Source organism: Phacochoerus africanus, chromosome 2, assembly GCF_016906955.1.
Source record: "Phacochoerus africanus isolate WHEZ1 chromosome 2, ROS_Pafr_v1, whole genome shotgun sequence".
Taxonomy (NCBI): Eukaryota; Metazoa; Chordata; class Mammalia; order Artiodactyla; family Suidae; genus Phacochoerus; species Phacochoerus africanus.
Window position 1 is genome coordinate 143,981,679 of NC_062545.1, and position 17,348 is coordinate 143,999,026.

At 45.6% G+C, this 17,348-nt stretch overlaps 1 protein-coding gene, 1 long non-coding RNA gene and 2 other non-coding genes across 4 annotated transcripts; all 4 read right to left on the reverse strand.

The window, feature by feature from the left end:
- Positions 1 to 5: 5 nt before the first annotated feature.
- On the reverse strand, positions 6 to 4,773 carry LOC125121193 (uncharacterized). Its single transcript, XR_007133397.1, has 3 exons — positions 4,318 to 4,773; positions 2,669 to 2,811; positions 6 to 196 (listed from the first exon to the last, which is right to left on the reverse strand). It is a non-coding gene; the product is annotated as an uncharacterized LOC125121193 (long non-coding RNA).
- Positions 2,337 to 2,424, reverse strand: LOC125121727 (small nucleolar RNA SNORD116). Its single transcript, XR_007133594.1, has one exon. It is a non-coding gene; the product is annotated as a small nucleolar RNA SNORD116 (small nucleolar RNA).
- Positions 4,774 to 4,932: 159 nt separating the features above from the next.
- Positions 4,933 to 6,773, reverse strand: LOC125121194 (uncharacterized). The gene has a single exon (XM_047769465.1). It carries the CDS (start codon positions 5,937 to 5,939, stop codon positions 5,313 to 5,315), a length of 627 nt encoding a protein of 208 aa, XP_047625421.1. The 5' UTR covers positions 5,940 to 6,773; the 3' UTR covers positions 4,933 to 5,312.
- Positions 6,571 to 6,662, reverse strand: LOC125121718 (small nucleolar RNA SNORD116). The gene has a single exon (XR_007133586.1). It is a non-coding gene; the product is annotated as a small nucleolar RNA SNORD116 (small nucleolar RNA).
- Positions 6,774 to 17,348: the final 10,575 nt, after the last annotated feature.

Genomic DNA, 17,348 nt, shown 5'->3' on the forward strand with positions numbered 1-17,348 from the left:
TGGAATGTTATGATTCCCTAGGAGAAATGTGATTATTTTCAGGACAACACTTACTGGTATTAGAATTCACACTGGTCCTTGAGGATGGAAGGTAGAATTACTTCTAATACTTTCCTTCACAGCACATATCAAGGAGAAGGAATAAAATCCCCCATAAACTCATCCCTATGAAGCCTAATTTTTGGTCCATTTCAACCTGTGGGAAAGTATAAATATGTAAAGATGAAAGGTATACATGTCTATTTGTCAAAATTTAATAAGGCAGGATGATTTGCTATGTGCCTTTATGTAAAATAAACTGATTTATTACTCTTCTATGATGCTTCTGGTTAAAGTAGAGAAAAGCATAAATAAAGGAATTGGAATCCTCAGATACCTCGACAGATTATTACTGCTAATAATATAGTTTGTATTAACTGACTATTCATCAACTCAATGCAATTTTAGATTGTTTTAAATATAATAAAAGTAACCCAAAAAAACAAATTTACTAAAATTAGATGTTACCTTAGGAGTGTATTATTTTTTTCCTTCCCAGTTAAGAAAAATGGCACAAGTGACAAACTCAGTACTTCACTGGTACAGTGAAGAGATTCATGAAATTCTAATGTCATATCCAGTAAACAAAGTACACAGGAAATTAGGGAAGCTACAAAACAAAGTATTAATGGACTATTCAGCAAAAAAAATTTATGAGAGTTTATAATATATATTCCTTGGTCCATAAGAAGGAATATATATGCTTACAACTTTTATCACAGTAGAAGAGATATAATTTTTCCAAGATATTTGTCTCAAAGTTTCCCCAAAACAAATCACTGCAAAATCATTTACTATAATTAGGATGGGTGTTTAAACACATTAAAAAACCACTAAGAATAAATGAAAGTGACAATGAAATCCATGTAAAAATCTAAGAATTTGAAGTATAATCATTTCACATCTAAAAATGTTTAATGCACAGGAAAAAAAAAACTCATGGACATGAAGAACAGACTTGTGGTTGCCAAGGGGGAGGAGGAAGGAGTGGGATGTACTGGGAGTTTGGGGCTGGTAGATGCAAACTATTGCACTTGGAATGGATAAGCAATGAGATCCTTCTGTATGGCATAGGGAACTATATCTAGTCCCTTGTAATGGTACATGACAGAAGATAATGTGAGAAAAAGAATATATATATACATATGTGTATATATATTTATATATGTATATATTTTCATATATGTATATATATATATATGTATATGACTGAGTCACTTTGCTGTATAGCAGAAACTGACAGATCATAAATCAACTATAATATTTTTTTTTTAAAAGTTTAATGCAGCATGTGGATGAAGCCAGCACCCAAATGTATATACTAAGTTTATAGGAAAAATGAAAAACAAACAAACAAAAAACTGTTCTAATTAATGTGACTGGGTTGGGAAGCAAATTAAAATATGCTGTGAACATTCCATATATCCACTCTTCAATTTATATATAATTGTTTCACTTAATAGAAAATGAAATGTAGAAGTTCATAATATCTTTGAAATTTGACAATCTAATCACACTGAAGACACAATCATTCAGAAGATTCTGTCAGTTCAGACAAATGTATGAAAGTTGCAATTGTAGTTACAAATATTTCTCATGGAACTCATTATTAAAGCGATGATTACCTAAAACTTATTTACTATAGGTTTGTAGATGCTGGCAGCCAAAAACTCAAAGAGTTGTCACCCCACAATGGTTATTTATAGCCTCTGTAAAACTGACTTCCTTTACCATACACTAGCATTTTAGTTTACCAATATAATATTTGTTTTTTGGGGGTACAAACTGCTGACTAAGATGGATATCCATTCACATTTTTGCCTAGCATGGTCCATGGACTAGACCCCAGCTTACATAAGTGATTTTGTCACTATTTTGTTCAAATTCCAATAAGATCCATTTCAGAAGTCACCATTTATCCAGGCACACTTATAAAAGGGAACTGTAGAATGAAATATATGACACACACTGAGCTATCAGGACTACATTTCTGATTAGCATAGCCAGAGTTGCACTGAGATTGGAGGGTTAATGTCCCTGAGAGGAATGTTAGTATCTTCAGTATCTGTGTTTACAAGCACAGATTGTCTTCACAGCAGGCCACCACAGGGACAGAGAGCACTACCAGCAATGAAGTACCTCATATCAGGCCCTGAAATTCTGCTTCTCAAGGCCAGACCAACCCACATAGCCTCAAGGTGTCTACCCACACCACTGGCACATTAAGGGCCTCACACACACTGCCTGATAGGGGAACACACTCGATCAAAGGGACCCTCTTTCTAAGTCCCCTATGAGAACCATGTGATGAGGAGAGAGTAGTGAGTATTCAGTCATGTTGTTCAGATTTTCAAGAAATGCAATTAAGTAAATAACCATAGATTGGAGCAAGGGCTAAGGAGCTGGACTGGCACACTCACAGCCTAGACTCTGGGATGACTAGCCTGCTCCATCACATCATACTTCAGGAGCTTCCAGAGCTTAGCCAAGGTGCAGGAAGTAAAGCTCACACTCAGGCAATCAGGCTGCTGTGACTCGGCCAATGCAAGGGGATGAGAGTGTAGCCAAGGACACCTGAAAAGAGTGCCCTAAGTTCTACATGTCCATACACAGGGACAGTGCTGCTTACCATCACCAGGCCTCCATGATCCCCTAAATAGGCCATCATAAACTTGCCTCTGGGAGCTCCTTGCCTCTGGGAACTCACTTGGTATCTCCAAATAGGCCCAGGGTTCCATGCTGCTGCTGATCTTCAATCATTGATGCTTCCATCTAGGTCATGGAGGGGAAAGGACACGTGCATGCCCATTTCAGGGAGGTGCATGGTTACACAGGGGAAAAGGGCCCACAACCTGTGTCTCAGAGCTGCATCTGGCTTCTATGTTTCACATGCCTCCCCTCCTTCTGGGTGTCATGAACCACAAGGTGATGTGGTAAGGCAAGGACTGCAATCACAGAGGGCCAGAAATGGCACAGAGAGTGACATAGGCACTCAGCTCCCTTGTATCAGGCCCTGCAATTTGGATCCTCAATGCGGGCCCCAACCACGCAGCATCAAGGTGTCCACCCACACCACTAAGACACATTCAGGAACACTGGGCTACTCTGCCTCACACACATAATTCAAGAGGAAGACACCCCACTCCTGGTATATTCTTTTCTCCAGTTGTACTTGCAGACATAGGGCAGCACTTTCTCTATCTCTAGAAGCATCACTTAAATATCAAAAACTTGCCCTAAAAAGAATCCAACTATGCCAAAATTGGCTCCTTGGGCCAAAGACCAAGACAATAATGTGCATCTGCACAGAACACGGAGAACTCCAAGCACACTCTATGCTTCCCAAAAAAAAACAGAGAAACCTCTGGTGTAAAATACCAGTAGAGTGATTTGAATGGCCAGAAGTACAATAGAACATAGAGACATGCACGGGGTCACTTCTAGGCCAGTACCTGCACTATCCCTAAGAAGGAAGTGTGTGTCCTGACCATGAACACAGCAAGAGATACAGGTCATTCAAGAGACACAGGTCAACCACACACATGCAATGGAAGAAGCCAGAAAACATCCTGGACTCTGAACGTGACATGATGTCTACAAGCCAAGGCCCAGAGTGCCATACAGCATGGGTTACCTGTAAGAAAATGGACACCTAGCCCCAAAAAAGCCCTCCATCTTTCACTAGGCCCACACACCCCACACCTGCCAAGCACAGGTCTAAGGTCTCCACTCAGGAGGGGAACAGGAAAACCACACATAAGAGGCTACATTGTACCACAAGATGCAGGCTATCCTTGACCACTAACTCCCTACTTTCCACACACTTCTGCCTAATGACCTCCAGGAAGAGCCCCAAAAGGCAGGGATGACAAGCTGTGCTGGGCATAAAAACCACGCCTGGGTATTAAGGGGAAGAATATCATGCCATCAAGTGAAAGGGAGAATGTGGTTAGGGAAGGGAGAAAAACAACCCATTGCCTCAAAATAGAACCCGCTGGGAGGACACTGCTATGGGCCAGCGACTTGGTGTCCTGCTTCTGAAGAAACTTATGGGGAACAAAAACTACCACAGGACAGGCAACATGCAGGACACTGACATCATGCCAGGGCATCTAATCACAACTGCTCAAACACTTCACATGTGAGAGGACGGGAAGTTCACCAACAGGCAACCAGAAGTGGCATAGGATGGACAAGGATAGGGGAAGAGGGTATCGCTCAGGGAAATAAGATGAGTGTCCCAAGGAAGATTTATACAAAAAATCAAGAGCCACCTACCAAAGACAGGTCTCCAAAAATACCCCTAAAAGACGGCACGCCCACTGGTCTGTGGGAGCTCCTCGGCCTCGCTCGGTGGCACGCGACAAGATCAGGGGTCCGCCACGCTGCTCTCCTGGGTCAGGGCGAGAGGGCACACACACCACAAGGGTTTCCACAAGGAGGAAGGGCCACGCTGGCGCCAGGGGACCAGGGCCCCTCCACCTGGAGACCCGCACTGCATCGGGCTTCCACGGCTCCCCAGCCTCCCGGGCCTCCCCTCTTTCTGGGTGTCTGCAGCCACACGGACCCTGCGTGGGGGCCGGGGGGTGGGGGGAAGGCACGGCCTGCACAGAGGCGTGCCAGGGGCAGAGAGAGAGGCCCCGGCATTCTCCCACGTCCCAGGGCCCCAAACATGGATCCCGAAGGCCGGCTCCCCGCCGCCCAACACAGCAACAAGGTGCCCCCCGGAGGCACGTTCAGGGCCACTGGGGCAACCTGCCCGACACCCCCGAAAACCCAAACCCCTGGCACCTCCTCTGCCTCAGGACTTCCGCCAGGACTCACCGACCCTGCGGAAACCCTCTCGCTACCTTTGTTCTCTCCCTCTCTTTCGCTCTATCTCTCGGTCCCACCCGCTGTCACCCTTTCTCTGGCGACCACGTGCGCGCGCCTTAGGTTTCTCTCCTTGGCTGGGCCCATCCGACGAAAGATCAGCCACTTGCCCTCAGAAGAGTCTGTCCCTGCCAGCCGGGTCTCCAGGAACCCCAGCACGGGAGCACTGATGCTACCCTGCCCTGACGAAGGGTGACGGCCACCAACTCCCCTTGACCTCTCCGTAACGCGGAATCCCCTCAGCGCCCGTAAGACCCCCGAAGCCGTTCCCGTGCCCACCAGTACGGAGAAACCCCCTGACCAAGACGTGGTCGCTACCCGGCGGTTCCCGCCCGCACCAAGCCCGTCCCAGTCACGACCACACACCAACCGGGACACCCAAGGCGGGCGGGAGACACGGCTCAAACCCCCACAGGTCGTGGGACATTTCCCCAAACAGCCGGGACTCCTGAATGGGCCAGGCCTTCCAGGGCCTCAAGCCCCGGGCCTTCCTGGCAAGCACGCGGCCGCCGGGCCTCATCAAAGCCCTCCGTCGCTGGCGGGGCCAGGGCACCGCCACCGCTGCCCAAGCCCAGGCCTCCCGTCTCCGCTCGCCATGAGGCCGCCCGCGGCAGGACCCGGACACCCGCCCCTAGCAGCCTCCCAGGCACTGCCACCTGAGTGAGGTGCCTGGCCGCCCACCTCCCCGCTCTGCCCAGGCCCCCGCGCGGTGACCTGGGCGAAGCGCTCCACGCGGCGCGGGTGGCTCGCTGTGCCGGGCAGACCACCCACTGCAGGGCGTCCAAGGGCTCGGCATCGCACCCTCCAGTGAGAGGCAGACCGTGCACCGGGAAGGACTCCGACCCGTGGCCTCCCAAAGGACCCCTCCAAGGTGCGGTCACCGCCGCGGCCCAGGGACCTGGCGGCTGCCTTCCCCAGACCCCTACGGGGAGCCACGCCTCCCAGAGGAGAGGCCACATGCAAGACCGGCCCCGCCCCTGCCCGCGCGGTCCTTCCCTACCCGGGCCTCCCACAGCCGCTGACGCCATGCCACTTGAGGCCAGGGCACCTCCTCCAGAGCCCCTCGCCCATCCAGACGTGGGCCTGTCCACCCACGTCCCCGGCAGGCTCCCTCTGCCCGCCTGTCGCTCACCACTTCAGGTGCCCCCATCTCGCCACCCAGCCCCAGCCTCCGGGCCAACATCCCTGGACGTCCCAGGGGAGCGCCCTCAGGGTTTCCCAGGCTCCCGCCCTCCCAAGAGCCCCCGCTACCACAGACCCCCTGCAGCAGGTGGCCCTCAGGGGTCCCCAGAGCAGAAAGAGAACACTACCCTGCCGGGATCCCGTCTCCCCACAGGAGCCTGAGAAGGGCGCCGGGCCTGGGCCAGGACGCCCCCTGGGACCCTAGGGCCGCACACTTGCCTCGGGTGCCGGGCCCAACTTTCGGCCCACGGGACGGCCTGGGAAACCCCCCAAGGCCGGCGGGAGGCCGCCCGGGATCTCCAGCACGCTCGGGCGCGCGGCCTCTCCCCCGAGGCCAGCGCCGGGCGCCGTTCCCCATGCTTCCTGGGCCCGGCAGGCGGCCGCCTTCCCCAGACCTCACCCGAGTGGCTGCTGACACACAAAGGCGCCGAGGCCCAGGGACCCTCCCCGCCCAGCCCCCGGTGGCAGCCACGTGCTGGACCTCAGTTTCGATGAGGAGACGGTAGTGAGTTCTCACTCATTTTGTTCAGATTTCCAAGGAATGCTTTAGAGGGAGTCATCATCGATCCGAGCACGGGCTGCGCCGCCAGAAGGCACATTCACCGCCTCCGCACCTGGAGATCCAACCCGCTCCATCACGGCAGCGTTTGGGGGCGGGCCCAGACAGACGAGCCACTGGGCAGGACGGGACGCTCCCCCCCTCACGCCCCCTTTTAAGTACGTGAGCCAAATTCTTGTGTGGGGTGTGGGGGTGCAGAGCTCAGACTGTGTGAGAAGAGTAGTTGAAGAGTTAGGGCAAAGGGCAGATCATTCAGTTAGATCAATACGAAAGAAATGCAAGAGACGAGCAATCACGGTGTAAATAAAATGGGAATACAATCTATATTACACAAGAAAATCTATATGAATAAATGACTAGGTTCTCCCAAAAACAATGTAATTGCGGCCAAAGGAAAAAGAGGAAGTGAAAATTCTCTATTAAAGTGCTTTAGTCCCTATTGACTCAGTAAAATCTTTAGCCCTGTTTACTCCTGATTTTTTTTTTTTTGGTCTTTTTGTCATTTTAGGGCCACCCCGGGAGTGCATATGAGAGCTGGTCCCAGTGCTAAGGGTCCTGAATCAGAGCTGTTGCTCTGAAGCCAGCCCTAGGCTCCAGAGCCACAGCACAGCCAGATCCGCCGCCCTGTCCCTGCGACCTACACCACACCACGGCACATGCCGGATCTCTTAATCCACTGAGTGGAAGCCATGGATCTAACCCGCAACCTCATGGTTCCTAGTTGGATGCGTTTCTGCTGAGCATGCATGATGGGAACTCCCTAGAATCCTGTTTTTAATAAATATACCAGAAAACTATATGGACAAAACAAAAAATCTCAACAAATGCTCATCAATTTTTTTAAGAAGTGATAATGCATATAGGAACTATAATTTAAAGACATGCCTAAAATAATTTACATATGAAGACTTGCACATCTGAATTTGCTTCAGAATAACTGCTACAGGGGAAAAGGAGAAAGTAGTTGGATCACAGATGAAACAAGATCAGCCAAGGGTTTATTCTTTCCTTCCTCTCTTGTTTCCCTCTCTTTGTTGCCCTCCCTTTCCTTCCTATCCTTCTTCCTTCCTGTCCTGTCGTTCCCGCTTCCTTCCTTCCTTTCCTTCCTTCCTTTCTTTCTTTCTTCCTTTCTTCCTTTCTTCCTTCCTTCCTTCCTCCTTCCTTCGCTTCCTTCCTTTCTTTCTTTTCTTTTTAACTCTGGCTACACTCATGGCATATGGAAGTTCCAGGCCAGGGGTCAAATCTGATCCACAGTTGCAACCTACAACCAGAGCTGCAGCAATGCTAGATCCTTTAACCCACTTCACCATGGGGTTTGATTCTTGAAGCTGATTTTGGGTACTTGGAGGGTTTCTTCATGTAATGTTTTGTGAAATTATACAGAATGCTGAAAAGTCTTTCAAAAGGGAAAAGGAAAGCAAATTAGGGGAAAGGGCAAAATAACTACAGTTCCAACCTAGGAGACATCAGGACATTCATTTATATTCCAAATTGGTGTCCCTTCTCTTTTCAATCTGTGATAGTTCTCAAAATTTAAAAGACCCCACCTACGTTTCAGGGCAATTTGAGTCAGATCAATGATGCTTATAAACTTCTCAATATATTTGAAATATTGACATAGCATAGGAAAATTTTGCAAATTGTCAGCAGAAGGAATCCATTTGGAATCACTGTTTACTCCAAAAATGATTACATTTTAGAAGGTCTATTTGAGCTAGCTGAAATCGCAAATTCAAATGTTATTTTTTTTTAACTCACGTGAATTACATTCAACTAATCCTCTTGTTTATTTCTGCTAAAATTTCAGAACTAAGTGATCAGCCTAAATGTCTACCCAGCCAGGTCCTCCTAATGCCAAAATAAAAGCAATTTTTCTACTATAAATTTCCTGCCTAATGGAGGGAAGCCTTAAAATATTTTTCCAACAAAAAAGAACATCCAGCCAAAATAAGCCAGAACTTAAGCTTAAATTATTTTTTCCCTTGGTTAGAGTCAGGAAGGTGTAATGAAATTCCATAAGCAAGAACACAAACAAAGAAAGGGAGATAAGACAAATGCGGGGCTATTGTTGTGTCTACCACCAGCAATTTTACTTAAATTGGTGTGGCTTTTTATATTCATTCAAATTGTCACTTTAATCAGAAAACTAAATTCCTAAATTCTCCAGAATACATTAATGTCAAAACAGGATAATCAGGAGCTCTGGTTCTTTTGGCCTTTGAGAAACTCTTTTTCAGTGAAGAAATAACAGGCAACCCCCCCCAAAATAACCTCCTTAGCTTAGGATATGTCTATAATAGTTATGCATAAAACATTAAAAAACAGAAAAAATCAGGCAGCTGATTTGTCCTCATATCAGAATATACTACTGCCCAAAGCCAAAAGATATCCTCTTGATTCTTTCACCTTATAAATTCCTTATTGCTATACTGACCACTAGGCTGGTCTCATAGAAATTGCTTTCCTTGGCAAAGGCTGACACTAGTCTCATATCAAACCATTTAAGACAAACTGTGGCCCATCACCCTGCCCAAACCCCTTCTGTTCTGTTTCCAATGTATGCTGATCTTGACCTCCTATCAAGGAGGTCAACCCATTCATCACTGATGCCTCAAAGGGCCTCAGCTACAATAGGACTATGCAGGTACCGACCTGTTCTCTACTCATGACCATCCCCAGCATCTCAATTCCTTGTGCAGTTATCTTCTCCAGGATCAATCAGAGAAAGTTACTACTTCCGCCCTTTTCTCCTCAGTAAAGAATCACAACCCCTCGTTACAAATTCAATAGATGTGTCCGACCTCCTGCCTCTTCAATATGCTTATATGTGTGTCACCTCTAGTGTGTGATAATCCCCACCCCACATCATCACTCAGAGGGCAACTGCCTTATTGAATTTGGTTTATGACACCACTATCAAGTTGTCATCGGCGAATTCAAGAAAATGAGAGAGTTCTAATGAAGTACCTGGAGAAACTGAGAAAATGGCTTGTCCATTTTCTAGGCAAATTTTGTTGGTTGTACAGGTCAAGGTCCAGCAGAGAGCTACTGTAAGAGAAAAAAAGATTTCATGTTATGAACAAATGTGACATTGTGTGTACTGTAGAATAGTAAAAATACCCAGTTCTGGTTGTGGACCATAGCATATGCAACAACTTATTTAAGTGGCGGGAGAGGTGTTAGCCATTTGCAGCGATCTATCAAAGAATCTTAGAACTCCATATGAATACCAATAAAACTCATTTTTTGCAGCCTCTCTCAGGACGAAGATCTTAGCGGAAAGGGAGGATAGCACTTGACAGATCAAACAGATAGAAAAATTGATTTGGTGTGAAACTTATTGCTATAGAGCATAAAATAATGCGACGGCCTTTACATGGAACGTGGAGAACTCTTTAACAGAGTAAACAGGAACAAGGAGAAAAGGCTGCGTCACACAAAACAAAACAACTGACAATCAAAACAAACAAACCAGATTCTGTTAGACCACATACAGAAAAGACTGTCGAAGATGTCAGTTTTCTGGTGGCTTAGGTGGAACGTGTGGGACAGTGGGAAAGTTGGCGCATATTGCAGAGTAAGCTACAGCGAAGGCGAATTCAGTTTAGAGAACAGAAGCATGTGGGGCCGAGAAAATGGTTTGCGTTATTTGGCGAGTGGCGGCAAATAGAGACATTATGGATTGGAGTTTCCCGTAGTCGGCACACGTGGAAACGAATCTACTAGTAACCATGATGTTGTGGCTCGATCCCTGGCCTTGCTCAAGATCGGTTAACGGATCTCAATTGTCGTGAACTTTGCGTGGTGGTTGCGCAGAATGCGGCTTAGATCCTGTGTTGGCTGTGGCTGTGGCATAGGCCGGCAGCTACAGCTCCAATTGACCCCTAGCCTGAGAACTGCTCCTGCTGCCGAGGGTGTGGCCCGAAAAAGCCAAGGACAAAAAAAAATAAAAAAAGAAAAAAAGAAATTATGGGATTATGGAAAAAGCTTGCTGCTGAAGCCTGTTGTAGTTAGAATTTTTGCTTCATACGGTATAAGTTGATGGGGCAAGGTGTGTCCCAGGTTCATGCTTATATGTTTGTAATCTACCAAGTTTTGGTCGTGTGTGGAGTAGGAGGAGAAGTTGTTTTCCTGATTATCTCAGGATGTTCAAATTATTTCAAAAAGAAAACATAGCTTCTGGTACCTGACAATCTTTGTCCCGTCCACTGGCTCTAAAATCTGGTCAGCATGTGGATTAATCAGAATCCGGTTTGCATGTTAGTAGGGGTTATCGCCTTCTTGTCAAAGACGAAGGTTTGATTGCAAATAACTCTTCCCACTGGAGTTTCCCATTAGGCTTCTCTCTGTGTCTCGATCGTGGCAGAGCATCACCTCCATCCATCTTATCCATGTCCCCCACTTCAGTGACAGCTCATGCAGTGATCATTTGTAGTGATTACGCTTTTTGCTTCATTCATTTTCAGAAGACAAAACTCAAATCGTATAACCTTTATACATTTTAGAATATTCGTGTATCCTAAATAGACCTAATCAAATTGGTATCACTCCAAGTTGACACTGGGAAAAATAGTGGTGCTCAGGTTTTTATCTCCGAGTGAGCTTTGTAAGGGTCTTATGAGACGTTGTGCAACAATGTCACCGGGCGGTTGGAATGGACCTGCCTTCTTTGAGAGGGTTGACTCTCAAGATCAAATTGAAGTAGAGTCATTGGCAATTCCAGTAACCACTAAGCATGCATCAAGACCAAGGGCATGATGATGTGCTTAAAAGTTCTGAGAGCAAATGGTGTGTGTGCAACAAAGTGGCTCATTCTAGAAAGTGGTAAAAAAAAAAAAAAATAAATGCCCATGGTTCTGTACTAACCGTGGGAGCAGAAGCCAAACCTCAGGGTTACAGCCAGGCAATTTTCCGTTCAGTTGATAGATGGAAAGTGCTGCTTTCTCAGTGAACCACTAGTGCGCAGAAGAGTCTCTGGAACCCACCGGCAGACGTAGCAGGTCCGACAAGATGGTACTGGTCTGTCAAACTCCAGTTCCGGGCTGCTCATTGTGCTCAAGAATCCAATACTGAGAGACTAGTAGTCTAACAGGAAAAAATAGCTTTAATGGTGAGGAAGATGCAATCCTTGGGAGAAGGAGACTCTGTCCCAAAGAACTAATCCCTTGCCCACAAAGGGTCACCAAACCCAGTTTTTTTAAAGGGGAATTTTAGGTGCATGCATGTGGGTAGGGTTGGCCTGTGTGTAGAACAGCACAGTTTTCTCCGACATATCTTGAACTGGTCATAGTGGTGGTGTGATCAGCATCTTTTTGGTGGTATTATTTACAGTTCCAGGTCAGGTTGTTCCCAATTCCCCTGAAGCCAGTTCTCTTTCTCAGAATTGTGTAATTGGAACAGTTTGATGTTATGTCTATCGGTCTGATCATATGTAGTTAATTTCTTGCTCGCATCCCGCTTGCGGTTTTCAGTATATACAAAATGGCTCAAGGATATGCTCAGAATACTTTTACATCACTGAGGGAATAATCTCCTTGACTTTGTTTATAACTACACTTTATTATTTTGCTTGTTTAAAACTGTTTTCTTGCTTCTGTATATTCGCATTTATTTTATTAATTTTAATTTTTCGGTTAAAGTTTTTTCTTACTACAAGAGGTTGGTAGGGACATGGGGTGATCTGTCCTGAGTAGGGGCCTCAGAAGTTCCCTACTTTTTTCCCACATAGGCATGGCTCTCTCAGCGGCGGGGTGTGCAGGGCTTTGACCAATCAGAAGCATCATTTGCGTATCTGAACTTCTGCAACCTGGGCATAGAGAGCACCAGACTGTTCAGAGTCAACCAGGGATTTTCCTGGCTGGCTTCCTACATGCATTTCAACAAATCTTCTGATCCACAGAGTTCCCATTCTTGGCTCAGTGTTTACAATCTGACTAGGAACATGAGGTTGTGGGTTTGATCCCGGCTTTGCTCATGGTGCGTCTTTTTAGGGTATCTGCGGTTGTGCGTGAGCTGATGAGTGTAGGTTTGCAGCATTGCTAGCTATCAGTCCCACAATTAAAGCTGTGGCTCTTGGTGTGAGCCGGCGGCTAACAGCTCTGAGGTCAGACCGCCCAGCCTGGGAGAAGCCTCTATCAACTGCCATATGGCACTGTGGTCCCCTAGAAAACTACAGACAAAGGAAACAAAAAGGAAAAGATCTCTGATTCATAAAGCACAAAGACTCATTCAACCCACCTGATCCAAGTACAGATAGATTCCTCGAGCATTGATCTCATAGAAGCCAAATCAGGAATAATAGTAAACAGTCCAGGTAGCTGTGGAAATTGGACTAGAGGCATGCCCCCAAGGCAAGTCAGACCCCTCTCCTTCCAAACCACCCTCTTCCACTCCTGTGCCCTGATAACTTACTTCCATCCCTCTGCTCATGGGCTTCAGCTTTTCATGACTGAGCCTAGAACATGGTCACTGGGCAATCCCCATCTCTTCTTCCCTCTTGTCTTAACAACCCCCTATACTATGATCTTTGCAGCTCATTCCTAGGTTTCAAATTACTGAGAGCAGCACCTGATTAGCTCATTCTTCTGGATCAGTCGCAAAAGTAGGTTTCAAAGGCTCCACCTCCTCCTTGACCTTTCAACTTCACATAGATGTCACTTCTTTCTGACCAAGCTTCCATTTTCACAAGCCCCCCTAAGACTTAGTTCCAGGCTGTGTTCTCCACATGAGTCGCCTTAGGTTCTGGTCATCACCCCATAACTGCCCATTATGTGCCTGTCTTCCCACTAAAACCGAAGTTCCTGGGGGCTATGGACTATGTCTCGTTGCACAGTTATCTCATCTCCCAGCAACCATCCTTTTAATATAAAACACATGGACTGATGGGTTTTGATACATGAATCTATATTAAGCCAAATACCTACAAATACAGAAATACTTTCAAATCTGTACTTTTTGTTCTTCCTGAGGGCCATCTTATAATCTCACATTCAAAAGGCACCTGCGCGAAATCTTTTCCATTGTTCAGAGCGCATCCTGGCACTAGGCGGCGACATATTGTACACTCTGTCTTTCCTTGTACAAACCCCCTTCAGTGGCTTAGCGAAAACGTAACCCAGCAAGGATTGAATGAATGCAATCCGCATTGCAGGCTACAGAAATATCAACTTGCAAATAGAGTTATAACCATACTCCTTTTTTTCCCTTTTCTTGGACAATAACTATTTATTTTTGGCCCATACCCAAGCATTCAAAGTTCCCAGTCAGGGATGGATGCCGAAAACCGAGCCCATGGCAGTAACCTGAAGCCTACAGCAGGACAACACTTGATCCTTAACCTCTATGAGGCCCACTGCGAACTCCGAATAACATAGCTTAATAAAAATTTTTCTAGCGCTCTCTTTAGATCTAGAGTGGACTGAAATGCCATTTAAGACTCTAAATTTTCTAATATGACATAATGAAATTATCTTTTACATGTCACAGGAGTTTTTTTTAAAAAAGGAATTCCTACATCTAAACTTGCGAACCATGACTCTCTAAACCAATACTCCTGAAAAAGCAATGAGCCCTTCCACAAAACCATGTACCTTTGTTTCATTTCATTTCTTTTCTTTTTCTCTTTTTATGGCTTCACTTGCAGCATATGGCAGTTCCTGGGCTAGGGTCAATTGTGAACTGCAGTTTGCAGCCTACATACAACCACAGCACACAACACTGGATCTGAGCCCGCACAGAATACCCCTGCAATCTAAATACTGCAGCTTGTGGCAATGCCAGATCCTTAACACACTGGGCGAGGCCAGGGACAACCTGCATCCTCGCATAGATAATGTTGGGTCCTTAACTTGCCGGAGTCCACATTGGGAGCTCCCTTTTTCTTCTTTCCATTTCTGCTCTGTAAACATTATACAATTTACATTTCAACCAATATACTTTCTTTCTCTCATTTCACTCTCTAAGTTGTACTCAACAAACTGTCCAATTACATAGCCAATACCAGGCCGTGTTTTCAGACTTTCAGACAAGATTCGTGCGTGTTTCTATTAATGAATACATTAGTGGAGCACTTCACATGCCTATAATTGGGGAATGGCTGTCTTGGTTTAAGAATCACTCATACACGAATCATTTGGTACTAACAAAACCCCCTTCAATCTCTATGGTGATGAGAAGCTCAGCTAAAGCTGTGTGTATTGTGACTCTCTTGAGGTCATTCTAATCACACAGCTCAGGTCCGCACACTGGGTGTCTGGACTCCAAATTCGCACTATCGTGGCACTGTTTCATGTGTGCCTCGTCCCCCCTTCTCTGTTTCCCACTGCGTTTATTAATGTGGATAGTAGACAGGACATACATTGTTCAAATATATGCATTTCGGGTGGAAGCACTGCCCTGACACCCAGACCTGTTCAGCAGGTGGGGTCCACCCCAGGTGGACATGGATTTCTCTGTGGCTAATTCAGGCTGACATGAGCTTATAAATAGTAATATCATCCTTCAACAGTCATTATCATTACACAACTGCTGAAAATTTCTGTAGAGTGAGCACACACACACTGCCAGAAATAAAATTGTACATAAAGTGTTACAGGGTGTTCCTAGAGTTTGGCATTTTGTCATTGTAAAAACTATTTTTGTCATTATGCTCCACGAAAAGGATTATTCCAGGATTTTCCTATTGTGGCTCGCAAAAACAAATCCTACTAGTATCATAATGGATGCCAGTACATCCCTGCTCGCTCATTGGATTGGGGATCAAGCGTTGCTATGAGCGAAGTTGTAGGTTGCAGCCAAGGCTCGGCAGATCCCACAACATGTGGGCTGCTGGTGCTCGTGGCTGTGGCTGACAGCTGTACGCTCTCATTTTGACCGCCTAGCCTGGGAACTCCATGCCACAGTGTTACCCTTAAAAAAAAAAACGGAAAAGGATTTTTCCCGTTAACTTTCACAGCAACTGAAAATTTAATGAAATAGTGTAGTCAGTGTAGGATTATGTAGTTTTTCCTCCAGGAAGTAAAAGCCAATATTAGACTTGCATCAATATTTTCAATTGTGGGCCCATTAACCAGAAGGCAAATTTGTCGGCCGTAAACAGCTCTAACTTAGACACATCCCCATGAATAAGTACTCATTTAGCTCAGCTGTTCCTCTTCGCCCTAAACCGTCATACTGTCATCCTACCATTGTGCTATTTGAGCTGTGAAAACAAACTAGCAAGCTAGATGATCTCTTATAAACACCATGAATGTAATGCTCTATAACTAAAGCAGTATTATATGGAGTATCAGAACAGTCACTTCTCAGAGGACTGCTTACAACCCTTTGAATCCCCAAAAGGCACCCTCAGAAATCCCAGTAATACACTGGATGCTTGCTTAACTACACAGATTCCCAGGCTCTCCAGGGCCGAAGCCCAGATGTATTGAATCAGAAGATTAGGAGGACACCTAGAAATTCGGTATTTTTAACAGGCCTCCTTGGGTGATTCTGATGTTCACTGATTTGATGGGGAAGGTGGTAATGAAACCAGTGATTTTTTCAAAGTTGGGCCCTGGCACTATGGCAGGCGAAGCCGGTCCTGTCGACCTGGAACAGTTCTAGAAATGAAAGTTCCTACGGCTATGCCCTTAGACCTACTGAACAGAGACCTTGGGCAGAGCCTCAGAATCGTATTTATGCAAGTCTTCCAAGTGGTTTTGATTGCATGTTGAGTTGAGAAACACCCTGATTTAAAATGAAAGATGGTTGAATTTCAATTCAAAAAATGTATGTCTCATACTGAGTCCTCTGAGTAAAAGTCCCTGGGTTTATTTGCGGCAGGGACAACAATGCAGCTCATTTTTTTCTTTTTTTACTGTCATTTTTTTTTAAAAAATTTTCTTAATTTTTTTTCTTTTTTCAGCTTACACCTTGAAGCCATAGTGGAAGTTCCCCAGGTAGGGGCTCCAAATCAGAGCATGGAGCTGCTAGCCCTATTGCATGGTCATGGGCAATGTGCTGACATCTGAGCCGCTACATTTGTAGACTTGTGCCTGCAGCTTGTGGCAATGCTGAATTCCTGACACCCACATGACCAAGGGCTGGGGATTCAAACCTGCCTCCTCCATGGCACCATGGTTCGGCTCTTAACCCACTTAGCCACAGTGGACACTCCCGTTTGTCATTTTTTTTCAAACGTATCCTTCTAACATTTATTGAGAAGTTTATCAGTGCTGAGCACTCTATTAGATGTCTTATTAGGATATAGGTATTTGAAATACACTTCCTACTCAAGGAGCTTATAATCTACAAGACCAATTTTTTTTTTTCTGTAAAGGTCCAGAAGGATGTTTCCACAGGCATGGCAGGGCCACCACCGGTCTTTGAGTAGCTACCTTAGTTCTGTCATCATAAGGCAAGCCGGGATAACATAAATGAATGAGCTCTGCTGCTTTCCAACAAATTGCATTTAGAGATACTAATGTTTGGATTTCATAGAGTTTTCCATCATGAACTTGCACTCATCTTTGAGTTTTCCCCACCATTTAAAAACAATGAAAGAACAATTTTGGGGGGTCCTTGAACAAACAGGTAGGGACGTCGGATTGTCCTTTTATAAGGTAAGTCACTCTAAAGTAAAGCCAGCAAGGCAGTAACAAACACAATCTAGGGTCTGAGTCCTCTGTAATGTCCATCAATACAACTGACAAAGCCG